The 24,261-nt window shown below is 42.5% G+C and overlaps 2 protein-coding genes across 2 annotated transcripts in view; both read left to right on the forward strand.

Annotated features, from left to right (window-relative positions):
* The first annotated feature begins 277 nt into the window (after positions 1 to 277).
* On the forward strand, positions 278 to 5,824 carry GPR78 (G protein-coupled receptor 78). Its single transcript, XM_056490498.1, has 3 exons — positions 278 to 945; positions 1,521 to 1,634; positions 5,587 to 5,824. The coding sequence occupies exons 1-3, from the start codon at positions 278 to 280 to the stop codon at positions 5,822 to 5,824; spliced, it is 1,020 nt and encodes a 339-aa protein (XP_056346473.1).
* A 17,667-nt stretch (positions 5,825 to 23,491) lies between these two features.
* Positions 23,492 to 24,261, forward strand: part of CPZ (carboxypeptidase Z) — a 35,782-nt gene continuing 35,012 nt past the window's right edge. Inside the window, exon 1 of the mRNA XM_056489644.1 lies at positions 23,492 to 23,637. Within this exon, the coding sequence (XP_056345619.1) occupies positions 23,550 to 23,637 (88 nt within the window). The 5' untranslated portion in view covers positions 23,492 to 23,549. The remainder of the gene's footprint in view (positions 23,638 to 24,261) is intronic.

A 24,261-nucleotide genomic window follows, 5' to 3' on the forward strand; every position in this document is an offset into this window, starting at 1 on the left:
CCGCTGCTGACTCTGCTGTCAGAGAGCCCCGGCCCCGCTGTCCCTGTCCTCCCCCTCTGCCCCGTCCAGCCGCCCAGCCCCGCTCCCCGGGCCCTGTCTGCTCCCTCCCTGCCCTCCTCGCTGCCCCCGGGCTGCCCGGCCCTGCCCCGCCGCCGGCACCATGCGCGGGCGGCCGCGGCGGGCGGCAGGCGAGGCTGCGGTGCCGGCGCGGGTGCGGGTGCGGGTGCGGGTGCCCCCTTCCTCCTGCCCTCGCCCGCTCCAGGCGACCCGCTGAGACATGGACTTGGCAGGCGTGCTGCTGGCGCTGCTCCTCGTGCTGGTGCTGGTCGTCTCTCTGCTCTCCAACCTCCTGGTGCTGCTATGCTTCGTCTACAGTACGGAGATCCGCAAGCAGGTCGCCGGGGTTTTCCTGGTGAACTTATCCTTCTGCAACCTGCTTCTCACCGTTCTGAACATGCCTTTTACCCTGCTGGGCATCCTGAGGAACCAGCAACCCCTCGGGGGCTGCGTCTGCAAGGCGGTGGGTTTCCTGGAAACTTTCCTGACTTCCAACACAATGTTGAGCATGGCAGCGCTCAGCATCGACAAATGGATTGCCGTGGTGTTCCCCCTAAGCTACACCAGCAAGATGCGGTATAAGGACGCTGTGATACTGATGGGCTACTCGTGGCTCCACTCCCTCACGTTTCCCTTGGTATCCTTGTTTTACTCGTGGGTAGATTACAACAGCGTTTACGCCTCTTGCACCTTACACCTGAAGGAAGAGACGGAGAGGAGAAGGTTTACAGTGTTCACCATTGTCTTTCACTCCACCAGTTTCATGCTGTCTCTGGTGATCTTGTGTTTCACCTACTTAAAGGTGTTGAAAGTTGCCCGGTTCCACTGCAAGCGGATAGACATTATTACCATGCAGACTCTGGTTTTGCTGGTGGATATCCACCCCAGGTAATGCGCGCACGTTCGGATCCACAGCCCGCGGTCACTCACGGTAGTTACCCCGGGAGGAAGCGATATCCCGCTTCTCCAGCACCCTTTCCTGCCTGCCCGCATGGAGAGCGCTCCTGCCGCTCGTTTCAGACGCTGCTTACAGTGCCGGGAACGATGGCTTGTGCATTTGTAGCCTTCTTTGTTTAAATGCTAATCGAGCTCTCCCGGTTATCCCACTTGCCTGAGCTCCCTTCGAGCGGGAGTCGCTGCTTTGCTGCGTGCGATGGTCCCGAGACTCGGCGGGGTCGGGGCTATTCTCTTTCCCTCCTTCCCTCGGGGCTGCCCTCCTCTCCCGGAGGGCATTCCCTTCCTCTCCCCGAGGGGATTGCCCTCCTCTCCCCTCCAGTCTGCCCTCCTGTCCCGTCGGGGTTGCCCTTTTCCGGACCGGGCTGCCCTCCTGTCCCCGGGGCTGCCTTCCTCTCCCCTTCCTTTCCCGGGTGCAGGGGCTTTCGGGCGTGCAGAGGCTTCTCGTGTTCACGTCTCACCTCTTCCCTTCTTGCCTTAACACCCTTACCGCTCTTTTCTCTCCGTAGTGTGAAGCAGCGCTGTCTGAACGAGCAGAAAAGGAGGAGGCAGCGGGCTACTAAGAAAATCAGTATTTTTATAGGGTCGTTCGTGATCTGTTTTGGTCCTTACATTATCACCAGGTTAGTATCCCCTCCGGGCTGGGGCACTTTGAGGGATCAAGATGTCCTGTGATGTGCAGGTGCCCGGGGGTCCTACAGCTAATTTTGGGGGGCCAGAGCCAAATGGACCCCCTGGACCAGTCTCGAGGGGCAGAGCACACACACACACACACAAACACGCCCTGACACGCTGCTCCTGTCCTCACACCCAGTCCTAGGGGGCAGCCCCGGCAGGACCTGGCTCTCCTCATCGCAGCCAAGTCTGGGCACCTCTGCCAAAACAAAGTGGCTTTTAGGACAAGTACCGGGAATTAATCACATGCCAGTAGGAGATAAAAGCAGTTTAAAAGACTTGCCACCCTTCCTTATTAGCAGAATCCTAGCAATAGAGAGGAAAACAGACAGACTTTCCTGATTATCTTAGGATTTTTGTTGTGTTTTCCTTTTTTGGGGGGTTGTTTTTTGTTGTTTTTTTTGTTTTGTTTTGTTTTTAGCATTGTTGCCAAGTTGCTGCTATTGGAAGCTAGGTTGATATAGTTTAAATTTGTCCAGACTGATAATTTATCAGATAAGATTTCAGTCTGGAAGCATTAATGCCTGTAAATATATTGCTAATGGTACAGCACAGACTTGTGATGAAGTGTAAAAGTTATTTCCCAGGAAAAACAATAATTAGACACCTTAAATGTACAGGAAACATCATGTAACTCAACTGGACAGAATTATAGGCATCCATCCTGGTGGTTTGCAGCTTTTGAAGTGTCCATGCACCATTGTTGTTTTCTACTTGTGCAGTCTTCATACAATGGCTGATTATTATTATTTTTAAATCTTGTATAAACCAGTCAGCTGGAAGTCAGTGTAACTACACTGAATTGCAGCATCCCAGCATTAAGCCTTTCATCTCTAAACTGAAATGGGCTACACCTTTCACAAGCCGTTTTTTTAAGTATTTCCCACTTTCACAGTGTGTTCAAGACAACCTTGAGAAGTGCTGACTTGTGTTGAGAGAGGTGAGCTAGTGTGCAAAACCCCCGGGTGAGGGCTTCTTCAAGGTTATTACCAACCTGCCACTGTCTGAAGCCACATCAGCTCACAGAAACTGGCCAGCTTTAGTGCTCTGATCTCACACAGTCACATACAGGCCATTTATGATCAGTGTCACTGCCCTTTTCTGAGAGGAGTAGGGGTCAGCTTAAGGCCAGTGCACTAAACAGACAATATTTTAAAAATTTTTAAAGTGACAATTATTTCAGTTCCCAGTTACATGTTGAAAGGGTTGAAAGGGATTCCTTCCTGATTGCCTGGATAACTACATCTTTTTTATGTAACTGAAAGGATTATTATAAATATTAACATTACATCACATAGTTAAAAGGTTAATTTATCATTGTTCAGTACATTTTGAGTCGTGTTCTATTCACTTTTGCCATAATCAGAAATTATGTTGAGAAAAGTGTATTTTGTCATCTTCTTTCCATCCGAACATTACCAAGATCAGCAAATTTCAAACATGGTCACATTTTTCAGGATGGAGGTATTTCTCATAAACTTCTAAAATAAAAGTTACTTCCTTCTTCAGAACTTGCATTTGGCAAACATGAGATGGTGCATTTTCTATGTGTGACAAACTGGTACCTAGTGAATCACTACAGAGAAGGGTGAGGGCTGGTTTATGGAAATGTGTGTCAGGGTACAGCTTCTGTCTGTCACAGGGCCTGAGCTGGTTCAGGATAGAAGAATGGGAAATATTTGGGGAGGACACCCTAAAAGGCTCCTTGTCTCAAGGACAAGACAGTGCCAAGACAGCACTTCATGAAAGGTGGTGATGGAGGTGAGACTGGAGGGCTTGCTGCTGTGTCTGTTTCTCTGTTCTTCCTCCATTCTGGTTTTTAGGAGGGTGGCACTGGAGCAGTCTCTGGGGAGGCAATGTAAAAACCATCCTCTCTGTTGTCTTGCTCTTGGCCTGGTGACTCAGGTTGCATTGTGAGCTCAGTATTTGCTCCTCACTTCAGAAATTTGAATGAGATTAGGCTTATTAGTAATATATTCATCTGTTCACTAAGAGACAACAGATGAATTTCATCTCTTTTGTAACAGCTCTGAAAACAAGAAAATCATTCCAAGATGCATTCAGATGGGTATTTCTAAGTCTGACTTGTTTTGGCCAGACCCTTTATCTTATTAAAATCAGTGTAATTTTTCTTCTGTTGGCTTCAGTGCAATTAAGTTTGGATCCATAATGCATTAATGGGAACATAGCAATACATCTATTTCCAAGACTGAAAGATATCTTACTTTTCTTATTTAATGTCTTTATAAAAACATCAATTGTGTAAATATCAATTATATATTTCTTGTATTAGGATGATATGTAGGATGGGATAAACCTAAGCAATCACGTAGCAAGTGACATTTATTGTACATTTATTTCTCATATTTTATAGTTTCCTGTTCTACATATTTTGAATTCATTGGAACTTTTTCTGAGCAGCTTCAAACAGAAGTCATCTGTTTTTTTAAATGCACTTGCCATAAGAATTATTTACCTTTTAGCCATAAAAATAAGAAATTTTCCTGTCACTTGTAGCAATGTTCAGTCCAAATGATGGTAAGTCATCTTTCTTATGAGGAGGGACTGGAACAGCTTCAAAAGTCAACACCCTGCAAGTCAGGAGCTCTGCATTTTGGAATGAGGACAGAAGGTTCTTCAAGCATCAAGAAAGCTTCTGATCTTACATCTTCAAATAATGATGTCTTCGAGTACAGAAAAGGGCTATTTTATCTCCCAGAACATCTTCTTTTTTTCTGACATGAATAGAGCAAAGTAGCACACTCTTGCTCTTGCAAAAGGTTTTACAAAAGATATACACAAAATAAAAAATTCCTCATCCTGTTCATTCCACCTTCCTTGAGGATTTTTCCACTGCAGATGGGCTGGGTGAGACATTTGCTGGAATAGTCTGAAGGATTGCCCTCACTTCTGAGGAAGAATTGTTTAACTTAGTTGTGGTTTCTGCCCCCATGATCAATACATCCCTCTGAGCTGAGGTGCTGAGGCCACTAATCACCCGTGAAGCACAGACCAGGAGACACAGGTCTGGACGCAGCTGACTGGTCATATAATGATGATAAAAGTGTTTGTTTGTTTTCTTTGGCCAATCTAGAAGTCAGCACACAGAAGCTTCCATGGCTCAGTAGCTGTAGGTGTGCTGCAAAGCTTACTGTGGGATTGCAGGTGCCAGTCAGACCTCCCTGAGACTGCCAGGTTGTTCTTCTACTGCAGTGGTCTGACATGAACCTGCTTTGCATCTGTATTAATTCACCACGGTGGTGTAATGAAGGTTTGCTGGTCAGTGTCTGAGGGGATGGATTCAGTGACCTAGACCACTATTCTGGTGTCATTTGAGATGCTGCATGGTATCCAAGCCCTTTGCCTGGGCTGGCAGATATGCCACAGGATCTAAAGCAGACCTTCCAGGAGCAGCAGCCTGATGCCAATGGGGTTATGTCCAAATGTCTCAAGTGTCACTAGGCAGCTCTGCTCAGGAAATTGAGGTCAGTGAGTCTGGGTGCCCCGAGTCACGTGTGTCTATCTCAAGCTTGCTAGGGGAGAGAGGTAGTCAATAATGGCACCACATTTTGACCAGTTACAGCACAGCTCAGTAAATTCAGAAAGTGAGCAGTAAACTGCAGCACTCTCTTATCTCCTCTGCACAGAAGCATTACCACTGAAAACAGTTTTCTCCTCTTTCCATAGTAGGAATTGATTTTGTCTCCCAGCTGCCTTGCTAGGAAAGTTTCTTTTGCCCTTATTGAATATGAGGTATAAGTACAGAGCCCTTCTCCTGCAGGGACTGTGTACTGTAAGGAAATAAATGTTACTTGAATGTTTCATGAAGCATGAGTTGAGCACTGGGCTCAGTGTGGACATAACACTCAAGTGTTTCCATTTCTCTTTAATGTTTAACAGGTTGATAGAGCTCATTCCTTTTGTTACCATAAATTACTACTGGGGAATTATAAGCAAGTGCCTCACCTACAGTAAGGCTGCATCAGACCCGTTTGTTTACTCACTTCTACGTCAACAGTACAAAAAAGTTCTGATCAACATTGTCAACAGGATACTTAAGAGGGACCTGTACCCATCCTCGGGGTACAACAGCTCCCTGGACACCGAAAACGACTACTGCCTGCACAGAACAAACTGACACCAGGAAAGCATCCCCTCCCAGGGAGACAGCTGCTGCTGCTGCTGCTGGAAAACTGCCTTCCTCCTCTCATGCTGACAGTGCTGACAGCATCTCCAGGGTGTGGAGGCTGCACTAATGTGACACATTTCATCGTGGACTCTCACAAAAAGGCTCTTCTCTGGTCTGCAGCCAAGCACACTTCGTGGCAAAGCCTTGTCCCCGAGCAAACAGAGTTGGCTTGAGGGGTTTTAATGGAGCCTTTTGAGGATTCAGAGGAGCTTAGGCAGCCCTCAATGTTCCATGTGTGAACACTTGGTAGGTCTCAGAGCATTCCATATCAGACATGATACTCCAGTGAATTCTGGGAGCACAGGAATCCCAGTGGAAGGGCAGGTTCAGAGTGCTCCGTGCTGCACATGTCCCTTGGCAGCCCAGCATCTGCTGTTAGTTTTGAACATTAAAAACAGATATTTTAATTGATTGATTTATTGTATTGGTGCCTCAAGTGAGTCAGCACTTTGAATCTGAGATTGTTACTATTATTATTATTATTATTATTACTATTATTATTATTTATTACTAGGCATCATGATTGTAACATAGCCTTTAGGAAAGTGGTACATATATTTGATATGCCAGTATTCTATCAAGCATAACCAAAGTCCACATATCTGAGTTACTAATATTTAGCACTTCAGTGGTATGTGATTACAATAATTGCAGCAACAGTAACGAAGACATGTACGGAATTTAATTAAATAGCACTGTAGTTCCATCACTGAGCTAGTAGTCCTATTCAAGCAAGCTTTTTATTCAGAAAAACAAAATTTGTAGAAGTGACAGATACCATTGTGTTTAAGATATATTACTTCAGAAGCTATCTGTTTTCAGAGGAAAGGCTAAAATATATTAATTCTTTTATAGAGATATATAATGTGTAAAATATTTCATGCATTGGCTATATATGGTGGGTTATCATAATACTGTACAATCTTTTCTTTAATAATGATCAATTAATCTGGTGATTTTAACTGAAAACAAGAGATGTGAGAAATATTATAACAGACCTGCTGCCAAATAACCCAGAAATATAAAGCTGCTTATTTATTATATGTATTTTTCTCTTTTATTTCTTTTTAAATTTAAACAAGTTTTGGAAAAATGTGGGAATTATTTTTGAACAATATTCCTTTGGTTATGTAAGACATTTATTAAAATTTAAGAATTCTATGGCATTCAATAAACTACTATTTTCTAATTGAGTACATAAGGAGAAAAAAAAAATCAGTTCTAAAGTATATTTTAAGAAAAATAAAAATAAAGATGACAGTAAAGTACTCTTATTTTTTATGTAACAATGCACTTGACCTTACAAAGCATTGAGAAGGCTATTTCTGGTAAAACTAAGCATATAAGCATGTGATTAGGCACAAATATAATTTTCTTTGAAGCTAACAGTTCTATTTCCATGCTGAAAATTAAGTACACACTCAAGAGTTTTGCAAAATCAGTGTTGAGCTGTCAGCACATTGAGAGGGTTTTTCCCACCATCCACAGTGAGGAAGGAGAGTGTCTTGTTCAATCCCACTGAAGTCAAGGAAGATGATGCTGCCTAACAAACACAGTGTTCTCTTACCTCCTGCTTCTAATCTCTGGGGCCTTTATGATGCTCTTTGTTTTTTTTTTTCTTTCCCCCATGCAAGTACCTTAGGCCTCTGTGCTTTGCATCTGTAGTTCTGCCTGTGTTTAACTGAATGTACTCCAATGGTTTTGTCTTCTTAGTAAAGTATTTGTACTCTCTTCAATTTTGTGTAAATACAGTATTTCAGAAAAAAAAAAAAAAAAAGTTGTCTGTGGAATCTTTTCAGTTTAAATGTCTTCCTGTCTCCCCATGCCTCCCCCTCTTCCATGCTGCTAGAAAAACCTGATGTTTCAGTCTCCCATTTCAGCTGCAACATAAGGACCTGACAACTCTGTGGGGAGTGGGAGGGATGCTAAATTTTCAGTAATTTTTTTAGTCAGTTTTGTGGCAAAAAGTTTTAATAGCCTACAGTAGCTGTTCATGAATAAACATGAGCTTATTGATACCTACAATTGTTACTTTACCCTTGGTTTCCCAAACAAAATGGTCCTCACTTTGGGAAAGGAATATGTTACATACAGTTAAAGGTATTAAATTGTCACCTTCAAGACATATAAATGAAATAAAGTGTTATTATTAGATAAAATTGTAGAGGAGAAAAAAAAACTATAAACTTTAAAGCTGTTACACTAATAAACTTCTAAAGCTCATAAGCTATAAGCCACATTTTAGAGGTATAAAACAGAACCTGGTTAATTGCTACCTCTGCTATTAGGTTAATTAGTGACATATGCCACTTGAGGGTGAACACTCTACAGTAACATTAACTTCACTAAGCATTGAATATTTCTGGAGGTGCTCAGGTCTAGATGGAAAAAAAAATATTTGAGCTTGCAGTGGGTGTAGCAGAACATCTTTTAGATTTCATTTCCACATGGAATCAGGGAACCAAGATCTACAGTGCTGCAGACCAGAAACTAAGGAAGGGCAAGGAGAGCTGTAGTGATCTCTGATTTGCAAAAAACTCAACAGCCTTGTTTAGTGTTACCAAAAAGCATCTTCCCCTGCTCAGTATTCAGGTAAATTTTTTCTTTCTCTCTTCTTCTCACCACCCACTCCCCACCAGAGAAGGTCTTGCTCTACTTTTCTAACAAAGCAGGAAACATTCAGTGAGAGGTCTTGCTTTCCTTCCTTTGGCTTCCTGACACAGGCAGAGCTCTTTAGGTTTGTGCCTCATTCACCATAGTGTGGGTTATTCAGGGACAGGAGGAGCTAGGGATAAACCACACTCTGCCCCCATTGCTCTGGAATGCCACAGAAAGTGTCCAAGGATTTAGTGCTATAAATATCTTACATGATGGGAACATTCACCAGAGGTTGTGGGCTCCCTCTTACTGACATACTGACATTTTAGATAAAACAGGGGGCACACAGTCCTGGCAGCAGAGTTTAGTTTGGATCAGAGGATTTCCAACAAAGCTGCAGTGTGGTATCCAAAGTGGCCTCTTGCCATTGGCACACTACTACCAACTCAAAGGTTGTGCTCTGGGAAACTTCATCTGCATTTCCTGCCCAAGGGCCTGGGGTGCCTTTGCCAGGAGACAAGAGACTGGCAGATACTCAGCAGGTGAGCTGTGGAGCTGGGAATGCCACAGGGGTCAGCAGGAACTGCCTGGAACTCTGAGTTCCTTAGCAGGAGCTGCTGTCACCCACCTGTGGCTGCTGAGGGGAATGGATGGCAAGTTTTTAAGAGTGTGCACAAGACATTTTCTCAGAGCAGTAGGGCCCCCAGAAAGTTTCTGGGTGTGGTTTTTCAGCTCCTGGTTGCAATTCCAATTCACAAAGTCCTCTCCTCTTCTCCAAACTTGTATTTTGTCTGCAGAGACTGGAGCTGAGTGCTGAACCTCCCCTGAACGACATCCTTCACCTAATGGCAGTCAGGGTATAAACTCTGCAGCACAACAAACCTCCAATTAGTCATGCAACTGAGACATTAAACTTTAATTCCTAATGCACATTCACCAAAATATTTCCAAGCCTGATGATTTAGATATTTTCAGGTGAGATCCAGGATGGCATTTTGGATCTGCCTTTTCAGAGGAAGAAATTGAGTCTGTGTGCCTCATTTCATAGATGAGTGCTCTGATATTCGTTTATGAAAAAGGGGGTCACCTCTTCAAGAAGAAAATGAAGCTTTTTTAATTTTTTTTTTTTTTCTAGGTGGGCTCTGAGACTGACAGACTGAGTTTCTGAGGCAATGAAGTCAAAGTATTCCTTAGACTACAGATTCCCGAAAGGTTTAGGTATGAGTTGGCTTCCAGCCTGCTATATCCTGACAGGATGTGCTTCACTACAAAACTAATTTTCTTGGATGAGAACTTTAGTGTCTCTGAGCTTAGATGGCAGCTGAGCACTGAGGGCCTCGAATTCTGTGAATTTTCTCTCCACAAATTCCTTGGCCTCACTAAAGAGCAGGCGTGTTATTCATCTGGGTAAATGAGCATCTAATAAACTTCTGCAAATAATCTGTGCAGCTCAGTGATTACTGAATACATATTTACCTTGTCTTAACATGAGTAATGCTGGTATTGAACTTAAATTTCAGAGCTAATTGCAATGCTAGGCTTGCTACATGGTTAAATATGTTTACAGCTGCAGTCTATGACCTCAAAAGTATTTCCAACTTTAATGGCTCTATAATTTTTAGTGACAATCTAAGCTTCTTAATGCAAGTGCTTGGATATGATCAGAGACTGATCATGCTCTTTACAACTGCAGGTTAAAATTTTAGCTCTTTGATAAATTTAGCAGCACTGAGCCTTACTGAAAAAAAAAAAACAAAAAAACCAAACTTATAACAAGATACCCAAGCCCCTCTATGTGGAATGCTTAAAAAAAAAATCAAACACAAACTAAAGAGAACTATTTAGTGTGAGTGAGAAGGTTTGACTACATCACCAATATTTTCCTGTTGAATTTGAGGTGCTTTTCCCCCCCCCAAATAATTATGTGCACTTCTGCACACAGAATGAACAAGCAACTGTGTGTCTGTCTCAAAAGCACATAGCATATTTCAGTATTGTGAAGAACAAATGGCTTGCTCAGTCTGGTTCAAGAGGACACCTGGTTTGTGGGAGGTGTTAATTACACAAGTAAATTAGAGGTTCTGCTTTTTATTTTTGGAAAGTAGTGCAATTAATATTTAATGGCTCAGCTGGAGACACAGCAGAGATGACCTTAAGAAAGGTTGTAAATATATGAGTATCTTTCACTACCAGAAACCTGGGGGAGAAAAATGTCACCTGGCACAGTATATGCAGCCAGCTCCTTCTCTGAGCTGGAGCTGCTTTTCCCTGTGGCTTGTGAGTAGGAAACAGGCCAAATGACTGGTCCCATTTCTGCATATCTGTGATTCCTCTCCCTTTAATGTCAGATTTTCCTTGCCAGGACAGGAGGATGCATGATGCAAACTTGGTGCTTCTGCTCTTTTCTGTAAGTGAGCAATGCATGAACCATGAGCTGCTCCCAGCCAGGCTTCTCTTACATTCTCTATGCAAATGGAACATATTGCAAAGCAGGTATGTTAGATGTCATAGGGCCCATATGGTTTTAGTGGTAGTTTTGAGTGTTGAGAACTACAGATTGTTCCAGTCCACTGATTCCACTTTTTAACTAGATGCCTTAAAATATTATAAACTATAAGTGAAGCACCTTCATTTCAGCGTCCATTCCATTATCACAAGAGTGCAAATTGTTGAGCAGTTCACTGCAGATGGTAAAAATGCCAAAAAATACCCAAAAACATCTCCTTTGGGACAGAAACTAAGCTTTGTAGTACATGTTTCATCCATCTCACTGCATCCTGCTGTGTCATACACAGGTTTGTATCCAGCAAATTTGGAGCAAACTACCCAACATACCTTTTAAGTTTCCAAGTTTCTTTTCCTTTACCAAATGGATTGAAATCTTCACTTGCCAAGAAAACTCCTCATGCCTAACACTAGAATGCTAAGTTTTACTTAGCCCACTTTCCCAATTTGATTTTTTTTTCCAGCCAAGGCATAGTATTCAAACTGCACTTCAATGAAGCCTGACTGTAAGTGGCAGACTCATTACCACCTTCTTTTCACTTTTATAATTCCTGTCCTTACATATCCAACCCCTCTGTTCTCTTTGCTTGCAGCTGGCAGCCCTGATGCACATTTTCAGAATGTTTTTTGAAACCAAATAGATTGCTCAGTGCCCTTGCTCCATGGCATGGACTGGAGATTGAGTTTGTGTGATTTGTGTGCCTCCATGGAAATATTTAAACATGTTTTAGATCTTATGTTTCATATTTGTCTTTTATCACGAGAAAACAAAATTTTGATTAGTGACATGGACCTTTGTGTTACAAAAGGCTGCTGATCCCTCCTTGCAGCTCTTAGCTCAGACTGGCTTTCAGCTTGAAATCTGGCTTTTCAGCTAATCAGACCCTATTGTTATCATTGTTAATGAAGCCTGCTTTAGGCATTTAAAATATCTTTTGGGCTTCTCGCACAGTAGCCTGAATACTTCATTATCCTTTTATTCTTAATACCTTGCTGGAAGCCAGATAAGTATTAGAACTGCAGTTCTCAGGACACCTGAGGCACAGGCAGATGAAAGACCACACTGCCAGGAAAAGATCAAAATATATGAAATGTGGTTTAGGAGATACCCAGGAATTGAAGACAAACAAGTTCATCCTGAATCCATCTGTTGATATTTTGCTCAAAGTTTCTCAGGCATTTAAAAATGTGATTCTCATAATGGTTAAGCATACACCAGAACTGACAGCAGACCTGAATTTTTGGGAGAAAGATATTTAGGATACAAGATTAAGGTGCTCCTCCTCATCTCATCTTGAGGAACTTGCTGTGCCAGCACCATGCAAAAAAAGGAGTGGTAGACACCCCTTGGTCATAAAACACAGCTGCATGTGTTGAAGTTACAGCTCCCTTTTGAGCTTTTCTAGATGGAGCTTCAGTGTTCTTCTCTGGGTGTGACAGCTCAAGCTGGGATCTCTCTTCTTGGAGAGCACCACTTTGGCCAGGCTGGCATTTTGGTAGAAATTTGAGATGCTCTGTATGAGAGAAAGCAGACTCCATGTACAGGATGGTGAAGCTCAGTGGGCAGGGCATTTATCACAAAGGAGGGATGATGCCTCTGCCTCTCCTCTGAGGGCTGTTTATATCCCATCTGTGTATTACATTCCACTCAGTTTGTTAGTGGGATTCCTGAATCAGAAAATAAGTCCAGGGAACGATCCCAACTTTATTGACTTCCAGTGGAGGTAAGCCAAGATTTTACTTGAAAATTTTCATGAGTTGACTCCAAGTCTCAATTTGCAGAAGTCTTTTGAGAAGGTCATGTAAGACTGTCGCTGTCTGATTAGGAATGGCAAAAAATGCAGCAACACACATACCTGACTTCTTCTAAGCAAGAAGAAATTTATTGAAAAGCCATGGCATTTCTATAAGAGAGATCATGCAAAACAAAGTAGAAAAGACTCATTGGTCCAAGAAGGCAACACCTCTTTGAAAACACACTTTCTGCAAAACATCATGAGATGTTCACACGGCTCTGTGATCAACACCAGGTGTTTATCTGTGTTGTTCTCTCTTCCTTCTCTTGTTTGTCTCTGTGAAAAATTCCCAGCCTGGGAAAGGTCTGAGCTGGGGCTGAGAGAGCCAACAGCCTGGGAAAAATCCAGGTTGGAGTTTTCCATGAGCCCTTAGCAGTGTCCACATAAGACCACCTCAGCTATGAAGTGTGTTTGCTGAATGAATCACATCAAATAAAAAAACAAGAATTTTGATTGTATATCCTAGCAAACCACCTTAACAGCACTGAATGGAAATATAATCTAAAGTGTATGTTTTTCTAAAAGTGATGAAAAGGGTGTCAAGCAGACTGAAAATGCAGATGGTGTGGCCATGGAGGAGCCTGCACTGCAGTGCTCTGACAGTCACACCTCAGAGCCCTTTTCTCCCTGGGCTGCTCAGGCTGCTGTGCACACTCCTGCTGTCCTCTCTGGTGGGTACTGTGGCTTGCTGAGCATCTGCAATCACTCCAGCCAACCCAATGTGGCATTTGTAAGCTCCTTGCTTCCAGACCCAGAGGAACACAGTGATAGTGGCTCTAAAAAGCAATTCAAACCCAGAGTGTGCTCCTTCCTTCTTAAACTCCCTGTTTGTTCTTATTCATAAACTACATCCTATTCAATTATTCTAATCTCTGGCCTTAGAGCTGAACAGAGACATGAACAGCACTTGCTCTTTGCATCTCTGCCAGCCTGTCTTCCCTTGACTAGTGCTGGAAGCTCAGTCAATTCCCATGTTCCCTCCACCTTTGTCAGCTGGTAAAGTTTCTACCTGCCCTCTGGTTTCTCATGCCAGCTGAAAGGCAAGCTATTCAGACCCTTCTTTCCTTGATGTATTCCTTTGGGCTATTATGATGGTAGTCTTTTTTTTTTTTTTTTCTTTTATTTTTTTCTTTTTTTTCCCCCCTGTGGTTTTGGTTTTCTGTGGGGTCTCTTTGTTGTCTTTTATCAGTTTTCCACTGACAGCCTTTTCAGTTTTTAATTTTGTGCAGCTGAGCAGGATTGCAAAATGCAAATTAAAAAAATGAGGAAGAAAGCTGTGCTCCTCACTTTTTTTGTGCTCAAGAAAGCAAGCTGATAAAGGAATAAACCCAAGAATCTTACTGAATCTACTTTGTCCCTTGGGATTACAGCCTACTGATTTCTACAGTGGGTGGTACACAGAGAGTAATAATATGACTACTGTCACATTCTCACTTTCAGATAAAATTACCAAATACCCATTTATGGCTGAATCAAGGTATTCAGCATGAATTCCTCATAAAAATAAAATTCTTACTGTTAGAGCTTCCATAAATCTTCCCACCTACTGTCCTAATAAGCATAATGAAGGGAAGATTGGATGGAAATTCAACCTACCCCATGTGGATGCATAGTGGGTTTCTTCAGGCTCTCTCTGCACTGGCTGATGTCTGTAATTGCCCTGGCACTTCAGAGCCTTTATGGCCAAATCTGCTGCTCTCAGATTCAGCCCTTGAGTATCAGCCAGCTTTTGAATTTTGGTTGATTTTCATATCACCATATGAACCTGCAAAAAAACTCAGATAAATGGATCCCAGGACCTTCAGCTTTGTAATTTCCCTCACTGCCATGACATTGATTTGGTGAGCCCTGAGGGTGGCTGTTTTTTTGGCAACTGGAAGCAGAAGAGGACCAGCATAAGGTGCAGTATGTAGTTTACTCTGACACCCTGGCTTCCTCACAGAGGTTGGACATTCCTTCTGGTACCATGCAGTTTACTCCAGGGAGAAAGAAGGTGTGACTCAAGCTCTGTCTAGCACAACGATCTGCAAGGAAATGGAAAAACTCAGGAATTTCTCTGGATATCTGTTCTCCAAATTTGTCCTGCTTAGCTGTGCTTTAAAGGAAGGTCCTGACTAATAAAAATTTTGACCAGTTAAGATTTTTTTTTGGATGAGACACTAGTTCATTTTTGGTCCCTAATGATAGTAAAAGATTACTCAGTGATAGGAACAGTTGAAAAAAATTAGAAAAATGCAAATTCCCAGTTTTCTTAGGGATCTCAGTGTCACAGTAGCTCAGGTTGTTAATGGTATTACTAGAATGACCAGTGACAGCCTTGGAGCTGCTAGAGGTCTTGTCCTGAACCCTTGTAGGCTGAAGAAATCTCTCCCATAGAGTTCAGTTTGATATGTGGATGAAAAGGCATTTCTCATACCTGTTAAAAATTTAGTGGTTCTGGATCAGCTGTTTACCCAGGGAGACATGATGATATCAGTAGCTCTAGATTACTTTACACTGGCAGAGTTTTATTCCAGAATGCTGGGTTTTTGGGAAAGCAGAGAGGTGTATTTGGCTAACTGATGGAGCTGTTCCCAGAATTTAGCCCATGACTGGCATTGTTCCCACAGTTTAGCCTGTGGCTAGTAATTAAGAACTTGTAGCTGTTCTCTGACTGTCCCTACTGCCCTGTGCTCATTCTCTTGACCCCTCATAACTGTGTCTTGGCCTGCTCTATTCAAGTTATTCTTTCAGACCCTTGACTATTAAATTAGTCATTATTTGGCCAAGAAAAAACAAATTCAACAGCTCAAATTATTTCTCATGATGAGTCAATGCTTAAGCCCCCATCCAATTTGTTACCTCTCTGCAAATCCTTTCCAATTTGTCAATGGAAAGTGGAAATACTCATGCCCTCATGTCACTGAATGCACAATAGGCTGACTGAAGGATGGCACACAGCAGTGCTTGCAGGACTCTGTAGCTCTTTAGTGGACCCTGGGACAAGCCCTGGGAGTGAGACAGCACCACCACCACCTTGTCTTCCTCACACAGGACTTTGTGCAACCCACATTTGAAATTGAAATCTAGAAACTATAATCCAAATACCTTGAGGAGACAGGATGCTGCAGGTGAGTCTGGCATGAGTTTTGCCCATGTAGATGCTGATGAAGCTGAAGAACATCACTGGGGTCAGCAGGCTGTTTGTGATGGCTCTGTGGGGCTGGGTGTTGTGCTGCTGGAATTCCCAGCAGCTTGGGATCCTGCACATTCTCAAGGGCAGCCTCCAGCCCAGTCTCTGCCCCTCTGCTATCTCTACCCAGGACCTTTGGTGCCTGTGGGCAATTCAGCACATCTTTAATCTGAACATGGTGGGTGGAGCATGCCTGAATACCACTGACTAGAGGTATTATCTTCCATGGATTGTTTGAAAAGAAAAATTATGGCTTTATATTTGGTCTGAAGTTTCCACTAGTAGATGTTTTGATACATAGGTAGACATTTTGTAAATTCTATGAATAAATGGAGAAAATAAAATTTGAACTAAAACCCCTTATCGTTCCTTGTTTATTTTTTATAGGCTGTGCCACTCTAAAGAGTTGGAACCTTGATACAAAAACAAATATTAAGACATGTATTATCATGGCACAGATAGAGTGTGATATAGATTCTCTGTATATTGCTATGTAATTTTAAAGTGTTTAAATATCTTTTAAAACATTTTATTCTGGATTTAACACCATTTTTCTCCTAGTGTAAAGTCAGACTTGTGTCTCAGAAGTGTATTTCTGAAAGTGAAGTTAAAATCCTCAGAGCTGTGATGCTCTGAAATGGCTATTGGTTCTTGCTATTTGAGATGAACTCCCAGTTTTCTGGGGAGTGCCAACCTTGGGGGGTCCTTATTTTGTTTTGGAAAGTACCAAGGATCTGCTTTAAAAGCATCAGGGTCTCTTTAGTATTTCCCCATCAGGTATCTGCAAACTACAGCACTCCAAATCACTTTTTCAAAATGCTTCCCAGCACCTCTGTGAATGTGAAAAGAAGCCCCAGAGAACTTCTTTTGAATGTTTTGGCATTAATGTTCTGTGAGACAGGGAGAAGAGATGAAGTGAAATGAGTCTCAAAATAGGACTGTCAAGTTCTTTTCTGGTAGAACTTACATTAATTTTTAATACTCCATCTGTGATCAGAAGAAAAGAAAGATCTTTAGTTCTCAGCACAGATCTTTTTTGAGCACACATTTTTCCTTGTAGCTGATATATATTCAGTTACATGATTCACTAACATATTTGTATTGCTTTTCTTGCTTTATGGGAGTCAGGCAGAGTCACCTTTGGGCCTCATCTTGAACAAAACCAGCAAAATGCATCACCAGTAACCCCTCAGCAGTAATCCTGCTGTGCTACTTTACATGTGGGAGTAATAAGAGGCAGCCTTTGAGAGGATAACAAGGTCCTTATGTCAGCTCTATCTTTTTAATGATTGAATTTAAATAATATTGTGTGCTTATAGCAGGATCTGGTGATCAGTGGATGTTATTTTGCACATGTTCTCCTGGATATAGAATCATATTTATTACTGTTGTCCCTTTGTGGTCTCATTCTACCATCTGGTGCCAGGTTCCCTTCCAGTCTTTTGTATCATTTCTGCCTTTGATCATGGCTGAATTTTAACTAGATATCATTCTCTCCTTTCATCAAAAGAAACTTTCTGAGTGGCTTCATTTCTTACTGATTAACTCAAACAAGCACAGAGACCACATGAAGGGTAGGCTAAAACAAAGGCATGTATCCAGTTGAATCTTTTGGGGATGGTAGGGCCTGCTCCTGTTTTAATTGTGTTCATCTGCATTGTGATAGGATCAGTTCAGTGAATCACCTGGAAGTGGTATAAGCAACTAATTTTGTGGGTCAGTGATTTAGTTAATCTGTGACAAGTCAGAAGATTAAAACAGAATTTAATTATCACTGACAGTACTTGTATTGAATTTAAATAATTTAAATATTTTTCAAGAGCTGCATTTTTTTTGGCATGTATTATATTTAATCAGGAAGGAAAGATGTATCTGTGACTATAATATTAAGTGAGGGAAGTAAACTCACCCACTCATTGCCTGCTTTTGTTTCCAGCTTATGAGGAAAAACTGGGGGAAAGAAATTAGTAAGACATGTCAAAATTAAGAAAACAAAACCAAAACGAAATCTGAAGCCACTGCAGGAAATTTAATTTTTTTAATATGGTGAAACTGGTTCACAGTGAGGAGGTTTACTGGAGCATTATTGTTTATCTCTTAGTGAGTTAGGACAAATATCTACTTGATCAATAATGATGAAAAATAACTGGTAGAAGCTACAGGGAATTTTGAAGTATTTGAGACATGTAGGCAGTTGCATCCATTCTAGGTTAAAATTTTAGGGTGCAGTGGGTAGGAAACCAGGAAAACTTGTTCTTGCTCTTTTTCTTTACAGTCTCTCAATCAAATTTGCAGCACTCAATATTTATGTGTGGCAGTTTCTAAAGTGAAGATTTAATCCTGTGGGTCATAAAGGGAACAAATTGAAAGTTGAGATAAAAGGCTCCACTGAAAAAACTGTCAGTGAGAAAGTTAAAAGCTCCCCAAGTGTAATGTAGATGGTCCCAGAAGGCACAGAGAAACATCCCAAAATATCTGCTTAAGTGCAGAGCTCAGAATAGCCTGTATATCTTTAGAGGAAATTAGCCATCTCTCTTATCCACATGCATGTTAATTTGAATTAGAAATATTTTTTTGAGAACAAATCTGTTTTCCTTTTTTAACTTAGCAGCTAGAAGCTGAAAGAGAAGCCCTTGTGGGCCTTTTTCAGTTCTCTGCTGCTACATAAAGCTTAATACTTTCAGAGGGAGATAGAGTGTTGCAAAGCCAGGTAGAATAGGATTGGATTTTTTAAAAATTGCTATTGCTTTGTAGGAAGTTGCTGGTTTACTCCATCTGTCCTGAGAGCAGTTCCTCTCCTGAAGCTGAAAAAGGGAGGGAAAAAAAATAAACAAAACCCACGGAATGCAATTGGTTTCTTCTGTGCAAATGAAAATATCTCCTGGATTAATTTAAACTACTGTCCAGTCCTAAAACCACAGCTGCTGATTTTGTGCTGGAGCAGATGTGATGTGCTGCCAAACACTTTCTGCCAGCTTCCCTACCCCTAGTAGGGGAGAGAATAACAAGCCATGAAGGAGCATTTTCATCTGGTCTCTGTCTGTTTGTCCTTCTGAGCAGTTATCTAGACAGCACTGCTTCTGTTTAATGTTCAACCTCCTCTCAGCAGAGTCCAAACAAAGAAGAATCTTTCAGGTAATGAAATCCTGTTTAAATCTAAGATACTCCTCTGCTAAATTTCTCTTAGGATAGTAAGAATCATGAGAATGCAAGCAAGTTAAATGTACTGCATTTAATCCCACTTTGAGTACCTGCCAAGGACATAAACCATTTTTGGTATTTAGTCCAGTCTGAGGATTTCTGGATTGCTGCTGTACTGTGGACTGTAGGCTAACAGAAAGGTCAGACCAGGAAAAACATAGTCAGCAATAGCAGCTAGTGAAATTATCTATCTTTTTTGCAGTGATTCAAATGTTAATGATGGAACCCAGGTGATGTTGTTACATCTGCTTAACAGTCTAGGATTCACCTGGTTCATTTTTAAGATTCCTTTAGAATTGGGGTGAAAATATCATATTTAACCATAAGCCAGAACTTGTTATCAAATTTCTGAGAAGATTGGAAGATTTCCTAAAACCCAGAAATGAAAACAGAGAGGTTGAGAAATCCCTCTATTCCAAACCATCCCTTCCCTAGCTCCTTTTAATGGTTTTAGGTTTGGTCATGCAGGTGTAATTCCTGCTAGTCCCATTTGATGTAGTTAATGTTAACACACAACAAAAATATGAGAAGGGCAAGTGATATACACAAACTGCTTATAATTGGCTGTAAAAATCCAGACAAGTTAGAAATGCTGGATGCCTGAAAATATTGTATAAGTGCTAAGAGCACTATCTGAACTACTGTTCCCCTTTGGAAGGTGCAGGTCTACAGAGGTGACAAACATGTCAAACCTTCACAGAAAAACACACTGTAAACCTGGGATCAAATCTCTTGGAAAGGAAGAAAAGAACAGGCAATCTAAGCTACTAAAAGTGAATAACCCTTCCAGACCTCCTGTTTTCTGTACCTTAGGGCATGCAAGCATGGAAACATTTATAGATGGTGGTGACAAACTGATAAATTTGCCTTTGTTTTTAATTACCTGAATGTCATTCTTAGGAACCCATCTATCCTACTTATGCTGTAAATTTTTTATCCTGCTATCAAATAGACATCCTGATTGAATGTAGTAAGTCTGTGAAAGCTGAGAACAAAGAAGCTTGGAGCTTGCCAGCTACTGACAGCTTTATTTAGGTGATGCAGAGGAGCTTGTGAAGGATGTGATGTTTGTGGTGTCATCCAGGCAATGAGGACATGTGCAAGTTCAGACAGAAATGAGGGTAAGTCCCACAGTGGCAAGCACACACACATGGTTCCAGACTGGGATTTTGCACTCACTCAAGTGCAGAGAGCCCAGCCCTGCTGTCCTCCTGTTCAGGCTGGAGGCTCACTGCAGGAACACATGCTCCCACTCTGGGCTCACAGGTGTGCTCACACTCAGACTCCTCCAACACCAGCACAGCTCTCAGGTCATGTCTGCACCCTGAGCCTTCACCCAGACCCTGATCCACACCTCGAGTCTTCCCTGAGAAGTCTCTCCTGCTTACCTGCTAATCCAGACTGAAGCTGGCAAACTGCACCTGCACACACTTGGATGGTGTTCACTTGGCAAATAAAATACATCCAGGTCTCTGCAGAGGCTGGCACCCAGACCTTGCAGCTTACACCTGTCTCTCAGGCTGCTGGCATTTCTGACCATGCAGCTGGCACACCTAGGTCAGAGAGGGAGATTGCATAGCAAGAGAAAAAAGTTAAGGATTGAATATGAAAATAGACTTCAGTGATCAGGCACAGGACTCAGTCAGATGAATGTACAACCCTGCAGCCTACCTGCCTGCAGCCACTCCTTCTAACTTCCTCCTCTGATTTTCCTGCTCTTGGCCTCCCTGATCCACACTGGTCCTTCCCTTTACTCCTTCCCCTTACCAGGCCATCATAAGTTTTACATGATCTGAATTCACTCCTAATATCCAATAATAATGAAGTTAACCAAATTTTATGTTTCTAATCTGACAAAGTTCAGCCTGACCCTCCTCAAGGCTGTGCCCAAATTGTTGCTTTAATGATCCATTAGCACTGACCACCACATCCTAGTTCCTGTCAAAGTCTCCTTCATCACTTGCTTGTTAATTCCTGAGGGTCTGTGGGTTTAATTTATCACTTGTTTATTCTGTTCTGCATAGTCCTCACACTGCCTCCACTTGAGTCTGTTGAAGTTGATACAAAGGGCTAAAGGCTGATTGGGGTGGTGATGTGCGGGTTGGAAACTGATGCATGGACAAGACACAAATAAGTGGATACAATATATTGAGAACAAGAAATTATATAATGTGTCCCACCTTATTTTAAGACAGGGAAATAGCAAATGAACACTCCCAAATGACACTAAATCAGTATTCCCAGGGGGATGGGACTTTGTCTCATTAGTATTTGAAACTAAGTATGAGACACAGTATGAACTGTGATGAAAGAAAGTGACAGTTTTGGAGGGTCCTAGTAAAGAGGGCTCACACTTGCTGGTGTTTTAAAATACATGGTCCCAAAGTATGTGGCATCTACAGTGGCAGGGGTGGCTGAAGTGCAGTGGAGGAGAGAAGGCACTCACAAGGACTAAGTGCTAGGCTGGAGGGTAGGAAACAGAAAAAATACAGGCAAAAAACATGCCAAGAAAAAAAAAAAAAAAAAAAAAGAGATGTGATAAGCTGACAGGATTATAGATAGTACAGGATTAGTTCTGCAGCAGAGTTCACTGCCACAAGCATTGGGATGTATGCAATAATCTATCTCACTCTCAAGGGCTGCAGAAAGCTGGAGCAAAGACATGAGCATTTCCAAGGGCTGAGGGTTGGCTTCTGTTTGCAGGTATAACCTCTGCTACCTTTTGATGCTGAAAAAATTGAGCCACATCATCTTGTTTAGTGCTGAGCAGCTTGTTTTTTCCCTTTAACACAAAATGCACAGCCTGGGCACACAGCAAGCCTCAGTATTCAGATTGGTATTCAGAGCAGCCAGTTGGTGGGGAGTTAAGCAGAAGGTGAAGTATTCCTTTCCTTGGAGGCCACACTTCCAGTGCTGTATTACTTTTTTTTTTTTTTTTTCCTCTTGAGGGTCCAGCCATACTGCTGTGTGATCAGGACAAAAATTAAGGCAGGTAAATAGTATTCTTGTCCTTGGAAGTTTGTTCTTTGAACTCTGATAGGATTTGGTAATGTTTAGTCTGTTAAGACAGGGCAGGCAGTCTCCAGATCTAGAAGGAAATCCTGGAGACAAAATGCCAAGCTGCCTTGCAGAGGCTGGAAGCAGAGGACATACTTGACTGCTGAGCTTCTCAATGCATCTTTCAAATGAGATGAGGCATCAATTACTTTTTGAGACACATGCAGCTTTCTCCTGCCCTGTCAGCCTCTTTAGTGGTTTCCCTATGGGGGGTTCATTTGATTACATTATCATACAGCACCATAACTCCTACTGATCTCCAATACTGATCAGCAGGAGCCAGCATCTCCACCTGCAAGGACAGATTCTCTGCTCAGGGTGCAAGAACGTATCTGCTCTAAAAGGAACGTGCACTGCCTGATAAGATAGGATGCTTTGGTCTGTTTTGGTCTAGATTTTTGATGAAAAACTCCTTTTTTTTCCCTGTGATATGGGATGTTTTCTGATGAGTAGGTAAGAAATGAGGAATTTGCATCATAATTAAGGTACCCTTCTCCACCATACCTGTTGCACAGAAATAAAAACACACAATATATATTTCTCTAAAATATACTGCAAAAACCCCACCAAAACCAACCAAACAAGAAAATTAAAAGACCAATTTACTATTGACTTAATATAGATTCACCACCCAGTTTAAATCTTAAAACGCTGTCCTGGAGTCTCATCTACATATTCGTGAATTTATTATTTTTCAAGAATAGACAGAAAACACTGGAATCCCTGCAGATAACTTGATCTTAAGTAAAATGCCCAGGAGGAGCATGCAGAGGGGGATCCTGGTGGCTGTTCTGTGTGTTCCCATTCTCTGTGTGCTGGAGGGGGAGCAGCTCAGAGTCCCTTCACCGCCGTGTTGTGTTTTAAACTTCCAGCTAAGTATGTGATGAAATACCAGTGTTTGAGAGGAAAGCTGTTTGCTTTTCTCTGTCTCTTCCCTCGGCTCTCTCCAGAGTTCTCTTGGCTTCGGTGACACAGGTTTTCAAGAACGTCCCTGGTCCCTTAGGGAAAGCGCTGCCCGCAGACCAAAGGAGCAGCAGGGCACAAGCAGGGACCCCCTTTGCTGAAACTGTTTGTGGAATTGTAAACCAGGCTGCAAGAGGAGACGGTCCGGAGGCAGAGGGGAGGGGGAGCTATTCCTCCTCCCTCTCTGTCTCAAAGCCCTTTGCTTTCCCAGCCGAAATGCAGCTGAAACCTGACGCCCGGGCTGCACACGCTGCGAGACGTGGGCATGCCCTCGCAGCGCTCCGGCTTCCTCCGCAGCCCGCAGAGCCAGAGGCTCAGCAGAGGAGTGTCTCCATCAGGCAGGGAGTGCCACATCACTGCGCTGCTGTGCAGGGGCTCCAGCATGCTCCTGAGGCTCCTGCTGCTGCTCGCCGGGCTGCTCGGGGCCACCGAGCCAGCACCCCGCTGTGACACCGGCCAGGAGACCCTCGGTAAGGCTCACCGCCCCTACAGCCCTCCTCTTCTCTTCTTCCTTCTCCTGGACACAAGTAGAGTTCCATCTTCAAGGAGAGGGAGACAGGAGCTGTCACTCTCCCCTAGAAATGAGGGGGATCAACTCTGGAAATCTGCCTGGTGGTGAAAGTGGGGCTGTGCTTGGGAAGTACGGATGGGAAGGTGGGAGGTGTGTGGCTGTGCAGCACAAAAACAAGGCTGTGATATAAGGGAACATAATGATTCCTCATCACTGTCTGCAAGGCTGTGGCAGAGATGTCTTTCTGTCAGTCTGTGAATTTCCCTGTTGGGAGGACCCCCCTCACTCTGATGGGGAATGTGGAAGGTTCACCTCATCCCTGACCTTGCCTTCTAGGAATGTGATAGTCAGATTGCAAGAAGGTGAACTTTTGACCTGCTGTATGCTTTTCTGCTTAAGAAAAAAAAGAAAAAAAAAAAAAAAAAAGAGCTTTTCCTTACATTTAGCTTTAGGTCATTTATTTCAAATCCAAAGTATGAGATTTATTAGGATCTGACAGCTGTAGGGTGTGTTTTAGCTTGCTATAAGCAATATGGAATTTGTTTGAATTGATTGGCTGGACAAGCAGATTTACCCTTTAGAA

This window comes from Oenanthe melanoleuca, chromosome 4 (genome assembly GCF_029582105.1).
Source record: "Oenanthe melanoleuca isolate GR-GAL-2019-014 chromosome 4, OMel1.0, whole genome shotgun sequence".
Classification (NCBI taxonomy): Eukaryota; Metazoa; Chordata; class Aves; order Passeriformes; family Muscicapidae; genus Oenanthe; species Oenanthe melanoleuca.